Below are 9,366 nucleotides of genomic sequence, written 5' to 3'. Positions count from 1 at the left end.
TGGAAACGAGGAAAACAATGAGATCCAAGAGGAACAAGGAAACTCCTCCATCAGCTTCAACTGGGTTTTTGTTTCGTGGAATAACTCATTTAAAATAAAAATCCATTCAGACGTGCGGCAAGAGATTAAAGAAAGTAAATGGATTTCTTTCATTTTTGTTGGGGGGGGGGGAATAACTTATGTATATAAATGTGTTTTTGCCTTTCAAGGATCTTTGAGGCTCTATTTGACGTCACGTCTGAACGCCGCTGACGTTGCCTTGAGCGTGGAGCCGCGGCATCTAATTACTTTTTGATGAGCTTTTAATCTCCTGGAGACCATAACAAAAGACCAGCTCAAAAATAATACATTTACTACATGAGATAGAGCAGGACGAACTCTTCAGTCCTTTTCCTTTTCATCCCCCTGGTTCTCTTCCTCCTCTTCCAGGGCTCCAGACTAACTTTTTTAACTAGGAGCACAGTCGCTCCTAACTTAAAATGTTAGGGGCGCAAGCAGAAAATTTAGGGGCGCACTTTTTCCTGGGTCAAAATGGGTCTTGGGTGGTCACCTTCTATTCATGCAGTCGAGCTATTGAGTGCGTGATCAGCAGCTGGCCGCTCTGCCGTGATACGCGCACACAGGTGAGCACACCTCCTTGAAACATACTATTGAGAACATATTCGCTGACATGAACCTGATGAACACAGTTGTTTTTGGTTTTTTCAACGCAGACTTTTTTTTGCCTTAGGCGCTCGGGATTTGTCATAGGCGCCGAAAGCGGCTTAGGCGCGCCCAAATTTTCTCTGCAGGAAAACCCTGACACACTATAAATCGACTTGCAAAGTTTTCCCATCATTTTTACTGTATTACTGATAAATAATTTGACAATATACAATCTTATGCCTGTTTGCCTTCATGAACTGCAAAACATTCACAACAGAGAACTCTTCAGAAGTTACTGTATTGAGTTTAAACATATTTGAAGAGAAAACATACCTTGAGCATGTGCATGTTGCACTGATGTGGCCAATCAAAACATTTGTTGGTTTCTAGAGATGCACCGATCAGGTTTTTGGTGCCGATCACCGATCACTGAAATCAGTATCTGCCGATCACCGATAATACCGATCACTGAAATCAGTATCTGCCGATCCGATAATACCAATCACCGATCACGGTGTTGATTGAAGCATTCTATTTATTGTGTAGCATTATTGCCTAGGACTATGAGGAAATACATATAAAGCAACTCAAACATTAAAGAAATTACCGATTTCTTTAAACATTTAGAACTTTTACTTTGAAAAATTTCCTAATTGATACATTAAAATTGTTTGATTGCTATTGTAGGGGATTTCAGATATGTATGGAACACATCTGCATCATTCATTTCCTGGAACTCTTGGGGAAATCTATATACAGGACTTTTCTTAACATACAAAAGACTGACTAATTTTTATAAACTCTTCCTTGGTACAGTAAACATTTTTAATGTTAGCATAATTTAAGCTAAATCTCAGAAAATATCTATAAAGATACATCAGTTCATTGTTTACTTTTATATGTTAGTGTATGATTTGTCGACATCTTATTTTGATAAACGGATGTTGTTTCACGTGGTTCTTTCCGCTAACTTTGCAAAACCGGATGTTGTCACTTAAATCCTTCCGCTAACGTTATCAAAACCCTCGCGCGCTCCAGATCGAATGCGTTTACCGTGAGCGACAGTGTATAGGGGCTCAGACATGTGAGAGTCGGCTGAGTTGACCCAGAGATTCAACTCGGGGGACGGGGACGCCGCTCGGTGGTGAGGATCCCCTCGTGGACCTCTCACTCTGCGGCCCTCGCCCTCGTTGTGTCTCCGCTGCGGTGCGCCTCTTTTCACACATTAGCCCCCTGCTCTCACACAGGCCAGCCTTCTGCTTCGGTTTTCGTCTCCTTTCTTCTTCTTCTGGAGTTAATGTCGGTTAGCAAACCAGTCATTCAGGCATTACCGCTAACTATAGTGGGCTGAAGTGTAGAACAAGTTTGTAAACAACAAAAATATTTAATAACAAAAAAAAGAAATTGCTAATTTACTGGTCGCGCATGCGCGAGTTGATGAAAAATTTACTCGCACTGTGTCTAATTTTAGGCGCAAAATGCGACCATTTGGTCGCAGTCTGGAGCCCTGTCTTCACACTTGATGTGTTCCTCCCTTTTGCTTTTTCTCTTTCTAAAAGCAATCCGAGGAGAGCGCGTTGAGTTAATTCCAAAAAGCACGAGGAGGAAATTAAATGGCGTGTGGAGTGTGTATTCGGCACGCTTGTGTGTGTGTGTGTGTGTCTGTCTGTGTGTGTGTGTGTGTGTGTGTGTGTGTGTGTGACCGTACATTTCCATCAGCATTGGTTCACCTGGGATCGGTTGTGTGCCTGGCTGAGCTCCTTTTCCCTTTTTATTTGTAATTGCACAACAACTGACTTACATTTTTTGTCTGCCACATTTTCTACTTTCTGTGCCGAAAAGCTGAACAGAGATTTCGTTTTTGTTTATGTTCTAAAGTGTCGCCCCGCCCCCCCGGCCGTCCTGCCCCTCTTTTTATTGGCCCATTGTTTGCGTCCTCTCTCCCGAGTGACGTCATCGCTCCGTAAACAGTCGTCATAAAACCTTCATGCCGGGTTTACTCGCAAAGTCCGGTTATTACTGCACAAAAAAACCCAGGAAAACAAACGGCTCAGTTTATGAAGCGACCTTTCGATGGTTTTAAACGCTCGTGTTTTTCTGCTCCTATATCTTCCAACGTCACTCAATCATAACCACAACCCGACGGGAGGAGGGAAATGGAAACGTTGGCTCCATTGTGTTATTTGGCCTTCCTCCATTAAACTCCTTTGCATTACTTTTGGCAAAGTCGGCCTGCCCCTCCCCCTCCCTCCTCCTCCTCCCCCCCATTTTATTGCATCCATTTACTCGTGTCTTTTGGGGATTTCCCCAGCGGATCAGTGTTTACCGCCGTATTTTATGTTCTACAAACTGGCAGAAGGAAGGACACTCCTCTTCTGACCGTCTCGCCCTGACTGAGATGCCCCCCCCTCCGTTGTTTCCCCTCTCATTATCAGTGCTTATCTTTACAGGGTTCGTACGGTCATGGAAAACCTGGAAAAGTCATGGAATTTTAAAATGGTCATTTCCAGGCCTGGAAAAGTCATGGAAAAAACGTAAATGATAAAAGTTTTGGAAAAGTCATGGAAATTTGTTATAATCACATGTTCATTGACGCCGAGTTTGAAATAATTAATATGTTTTTTTAAAGAAAGACGCTCAAAAGATAAGCCGGCATACGCTCTCAATACGCTACATTTTCTAAATTTTTCATGCTTATACCGAGATTTCAGTTTGTTCATGGAAATTTGGTTTAAAGTCATGGAAAAGTCCTGGAAATCCATCGGTCAAAATGTGTAAGAACCCTGCTTTAAACCACAGGCGTTATCGACCACCACGGACCCCCAGCCGGCCCACTGACTCCAGCGCTATATGACGTAATCATCGACTTCAAATAAACCTCGTGGGCGCAGCACCTTATTATTTGCGTGTGTCTCAAAGGCCGACGGGTACATTATTTCTAAATAACCTTCTAAATAGGAATATATTGATTCCTTTTATATTGTCTCCACCTGTTGATCCGCAGAGCTTTTTTTTTTTATGAAAGTATTGTGATGAATCTTTCGGGCTATCTTCCTGATTGCCTGCTTAGTGAATGGTTAATTAAAACCTGCATGCTGTGCTTATGAGTCGTGTGTTGTGCAGACACATGTGGGGGGGGGGGGGGGTAACACCGCTGCTATGGAGGACTTAAAATGACATAAGTATAAATAAATGATGAATAAATACAAGAATAAATAAATGTATAAATAAATAAATACAAGAATAGATGTATAAATACATAAATAAATACAGAAATTAATAAATATAAGTTATAACTCAACAGGACATCATTAAATAAATGTATTTCTACATTTCTGTATTTCTTCATTTATTTATTTATTTATTTACGTGTCCACACGTATTTCTTCATTTATTTATGTGTGACATTTACGTGTCCGTATATTCAAATGAGCTGGGGCGGTTTATTTATTTATTTATTCCTATATTTATTCCTGCATTTATTTATTTATTTATACTTAAGTCATTTTGAGTCCTCCATACGCTGCTGCATAGGTCCCTATATTTAATTTGATGTCACACTAAAGAAATCTTGGCATGAATCGCCTGAGACAATAAAACATGAAACCTTACGGTCCCCCCCCGTGTGTGTGTGTGTGTGTGTGTGTGTGTGTGTGTGTGTGTGTGTGTGTGTGTGTGTGTGTGTGTGTGTGTGTGTGTGTGTGTGTGTGTGTGTGTGTGTGTGTGTGTGTGTGTGTGTGTGTGTGTGCTATTCATCCTCATACACACTCCCCTTCCTGCCTGCCACTGGGATGCATTCAATATAGTGTACAAGTACAGTAACTTGCAAAGATTAATAACCCAACACAGTGAACATTGTTCAGTAAAATCCATAAGTGTGTGTGGGTGACATTGTAGTTTAAAGTAGAGGAGCTGCTCTGGGCACCTCTGGTATTTTTCTCAGTCGATGGAGAATAACGGTCGGGGCTCTTTTCACGGCTGCTTTGGGTCATAAAACTCTCTCAGCTGAGTCATCAGTGCAAAAGACGATTGAAATATATTTGAAACTGTAAGGTGAGTAAAGTTGTGACTCCCCAGATCCCTTTTAATTTAATAAACCTCCTCGGCTTCGGGGGGGCAGCAGAAGACAATAAAATAAAATGATAAAAGAATTTGCAGCTTAAGTTGATTCTGGGTACATTTTGGTTGGCATTGTTTTTAATAACGCCGTGATGTTTCATTCATTAACGTAGCAGGAGAAGCATTTTTTCAATAATTCTCCACGGCTAGGATTGGAGGCTCCGACTGGCTTTTTTCTCCACCACGAATGCAGCAGAGGCTCATGGGTATTGTAGTGTTAAAGTATCCGATATTTAACGTCCTGCACATCGTGGCTTTAATGGGCTTTTCCGTTCACTCGTCCCTGGTCCTCTGTCCTCTGTCGCCTCTCTTTGGTACAGGTGCCAGGACCCTTTCCTCCTCTTCCTCTTCCTCATCTAACACCCCTCATCCCCCCCTTCAGTCTGCCCAAAACCAACAACCTGACCCCCTGAATAACGCCCAACCACATTCCCCTCTCGTAGTCATGCGAAGCGGTCGGATTTAAACAAGCTCCTAATAATATTACTAACTAGAATGGGCACTCAGTAGAGCGCATACCTTCGCATGTCACAATATTGGGCATTGAATTATGAACATTTTGGCATTAGTTGCATGCCAATTGGATAGAAATTGACCGCGCTATGGTAAAAAGAAGATTTTGACCTTTTGATGACCTTGACCTTTGACCCGATCGATCCCAAAATCTAATCAAATGGTCCCCGGATAATAACCAATCATCCCACCAAAGTTCATGCGATTCGGTTTAATACTTTTTGACTTATGCGAATAACACGCCAACAAATAAATAAATACACGGCGATCAAAACATAGCCTTCCGCATTTTCAATGCGACGGTAACAATCTCCTTCACTGTGACATCACCGCGCATCATGAGCACTGTGGGCCCTTCGCTTGTCCTTCAGGCTGAGCACCTGCAGTACGACAGGGATGTGGACATGTCAGCTAATGTCTCTAATGTTCATCTTACGCCAACAAATTAACTTTTGCGCTTGATCCCAACATCCCAAAGTGCACACGCACGGTTTGAAGGATCCGAGTGAATTTAAATCGTTCTTCTTTCCATTTGTTTGTCATGTGTGAGACAGAATTTACTCATTCAAAGGGATTAGCGATGCAGAGGTGCGAGGCTGAATGAGGCGAGAGCTGGATGAATGGAGTGACCACGAGGGAGGGATGGAGGGAGGGAGAAGGAGGAAGGAGGAGGGAGAAGGAGAAGACACAGAGGAGGGAGGAGGAGGAGGAGGAGGGATGGAGGGAGGAGAAGGAGAAGGAAGAGTGGGAAGGAGAAGGAGAAGACACAAAGGAGGGAGAAGGAGAAGACATGGAGGAGGGAGGGATGGATGGAGGGAGAAGGAGAAGACACAGGAGGGAGAAGGAGGAGGAGGAGGGATGGAGGGAGAAGGAGGAGGAGGGATGGATTGAGGGAGGGAGAAGTAGGAGGGAGGGAGGATAAGAAGACATGGAGGGAGGCGAGAGAGGCGCGTTGAGTCAAAGTTCAGACAATGAGACGAGTCGGCTCCGAGAAAACATCTCCACAACTTCTCAAACTTCAAACTGAACTTTTATCTTCGCAAAGAAACGGTGCGAATATCCACCGGCTTCATTTTTTAAACATGGCACCGGAGGAAAAGGTTCGTCCTCTGGGAGCCACGAACGGGGTTGAACTTGACTTGACGTGCGTCTCCACTCGTTGGTCGGGGGGGGGGGGGAGAGAGCTCCGTCATTACCGGAGCAGAGACGCTAAACACATCAGCAAGTCGCATAACTTCATTACCGAGACCGGGAGCCCGGCCGCAAACCGGATCTCATGAGGAGGGGGGGGGGGGCACCGGTGTGATGTGGAGGAAGCGGTGGAGGAAGCGGTGGTCGACTCGTTTCCCAAGAGAATGCTCCGGTGCTGGTTGAGGGGCGTCTTCTGTGTCTCTGAGAGGAGAGACTGCAGTGAAGCCATTTCTGGGGTGTTGGAGAGAGGAAAGCCTGCAGCTCTTTTTTCGCTTCGTTGACCCCCCCCCGCCCCTCCACTGCTCCTCCCACCCCCAGCTATTATTTTTTTTCATCCGCTCCCTTTCTTCCCCCGTTCTTTTTCCTCATTTCTCACCAGGGCAGCTGTGGGATGTAGATAATTCCCCAGGCAGCGAGGGAGAGAGAGAGAGAGAGCGAGAGAGAGAGAGAGCGAGAGAGAGAGAGAGAGAGAGAGAGAGAGAGAGAGAGATTCTCGTGGAGAGAAACCGATCAGGCCGACGCGGCGTGTCCGGGGACGCGACGAGTAACGACGGCCTCCGCTCACCTCTCCCCTCTTCTCCTCTCGGCAGGTCCGTGATCCCGAAGCTCGACCCTCCGCCCTCCATGAACCGCAAGCGCGCCAGCAGGACGTTGTCCCCGGCCTCCGAGGTCACCGGCCTCGTTCCCGGACGTCACCCCGAGCTCCTCGTCGTCCGCCGACTTCCACTCCCTCGGCAACGGGGAAAGCGGCTCCTGCTCGACCAGCGAGGACTCGGGCGTCCGGTCCGAGACCAAGTCGTCGCCGCCGTCGGCGCCGCGCGACGACGACCACGACCCCGACGACCCCTTCGGGGACCGCGGAACGTTTTTGCCGGCCTCCAGCGGCTGCGACAGTCCCCCGGAGGAGAGGGACCGAGCGGTTCTCTCGGTTCTCTCGACGCTCCCCTCCGCTCCGATGGATGACACCTGCCTTCATATCAGTTTCTCTGAGGACGAGCTGCCGGAGAGCAGCCAGGAAGACCCTCAGGAGAGGAGTTAGGGGCACGGCTGACCCCTGCTGACCTTTCACTCCAATCAGCTTCTCATGCAATACTTCCCGTGTGTTGGCACTGGGCTCCATCTCCGGACCTTTAATTATTATGACATATACCGGCTACTGAGTACTGTATAAATCATCAGCCGATAGACAGATTTAGTATTTTTGTAATTTTAAATGAATGATCTGATTGACCACTTAGTGACTAGAATGTGAAGCAGGATACAATGTAGCCATCCGTGCACGGTTAAGAGGTCACGCGTTAAGTTACCGTAGGATTCAAAGGAAACACGTTTTATTTTTGCTCGTAGTCAAACCTTAAAGAAAATAAAAGTGTGTGTGTGTGTGTGTGCGATGCTTCGCTGTGGTGCAAACTATTGTCGAAACGCTCATATTCTGCATATTTCACTGGGTGATGTTGGGAGAAGCCTTCTGTAGAGCACCTGATGCGAGGATGGGAGGGAACAAGGAAGTCAGATAAAGGACGTAGGGAGGATAGAAGTGAGCCGATGTCGTTGTGTTATGCACATTCAGCTGTGGCTGTGTTTTGTTTTTTCCCAGCGATCAGTGGGTTTTATAGATTTTTTTTCTCTGTGCTCTTTATATTTGGGGCTTTCCAGACTTGCCGGCTTTGAAGCAGCGCTGCGGAGATTATTGGAATATCCGTCTGGATGTCGTGTGCCGTGCTGCGCGCGTTCAGCATGTAGCGTGGGGTTGTATCTTTTCAAAAAAACATTGAATGTGAGATACTTTCACCCTCGGAAATAGTGGAGCCAGCAGCCTTCAGGGCTCTGAGGAGGTCGCGAGGGATTAAATGAACCTCAAGACTCGACGGGAAGATAATCTGGAATCACTGAGCCAGAAAGACGGATTCTCTCTGTTCTGATTCTGACTTTGAATAATCCAGGATTAAGAGGAAATCTGTCACTTCAGGAGAAATTAAGCTCCTCGTTTAAATTACATATATATTTATGTATGTGTATATTATTTGTATACATATATGTATATATATATGTATGTGTGTGTATATATATGCATATATATATATATATGTGTGTATATATATATAAGTGTATATATATATATATATATGTGTGTGTTTTGAACTGATATAATAAATAATCAGCAGATAATGAATAGAATTATTTATTGAATCCATTTTTTTTTCTTTTTGACATGCATGTGGCATTTTAGTGCGTTGGAGTGTTTCAGTGTTTTATTCAATGAGGCAGGTCTAAGTGGTGCTCGATGGAGAGCAGCTGTGGCGTGATGGAGGTCGGGGGTGAGAAGGTGACGGTGTAAAAGGCTTTTCTCAACATCACATGTTGAGCAATAACACGTGGAAGAAAAACACTAATAAAGAGGAATAAATGAAGAACTTGAGCACTTGTTTGTTTCTCTACGTCTTTCATCTGGTTTATGTGTGTATTGTATGCAGAAAGCTCCGAATATGTGATCTCGTATCTGCGATAAAGACTCATTCTCTTCTCCCTTCGCTGTTTACATTTACGGTAAATGCATGTTTTTTTCTGGATTCTGTTCCACAGTTGCACATCTTTAAACGTGTGTGTGTGTGTGTGTGTGTGTGTGTGTGTGTGTGCGTGCGTGTGTGTGCGTGTGTGCGTGGCGGCGTGCGTGTGCGGCGTGGTAAAGGCAGGCGCGCGTGTGCGTGTGTGTGTGTGTGTGTGTGTGGTCCTCGCTCTTGTTCGTCCTCTCGAGAGAGAGGCGGCCTACATCGGAACCGGTTCAATACCAGAATGCGTGATATAATTACATTTTCTGTAGTTATGGCCAAAAGCGTGTTCCGTGAGGTTGCGGTGACCTTTCGAGCGACCTTACGCTTATTATCTCTTATTGCATGA

At 45.2% G+C, this 9,366-nt stretch overlaps 1 protein-coding gene across 1 annotated transcript in view; it reads left to right on the top strand.

The window, feature by feature from the left end:
- The window catches only part of si:dkey-34e4.1 (carboxyl-terminal PDZ ligand of neuronal nitric oxide synthase protein), a 38,841-nt gene extending 30,291 nt beyond the window's left edge, over nucleotides 1-8,550 (top strand). Inside the window, exon 11 of the mRNA XM_056432785.1 lies at nucleotides 7,059-8,550. Within this exon, the coding sequence (XP_056288760.1) occupies nucleotides 7,059-7,431 (373 nt within the window). The 3' untranslated portion in view covers nucleotides 7,432-8,550. The remainder of the gene's footprint in view (nucleotides 1-7,058) is intronic.
- The last annotated feature ends 816 nt before the right edge of the window (nucleotides 8,551-9,366 follow it).

Source organism: Pseudoliparis swirei, chromosome 15 (assembly GCF_029220125.1).
Source record: "Pseudoliparis swirei isolate HS2019 ecotype Mariana Trench chromosome 15, NWPU_hadal_v1, whole genome shotgun sequence".
NCBI classification, from domain to species: Eukaryota; Metazoa; Chordata; class Actinopteri; order Perciformes; family Liparidae; genus Pseudoliparis; species Pseudoliparis swirei.
This window is presented reverse-complemented; position numbering and strand designations above follow the sequence as displayed.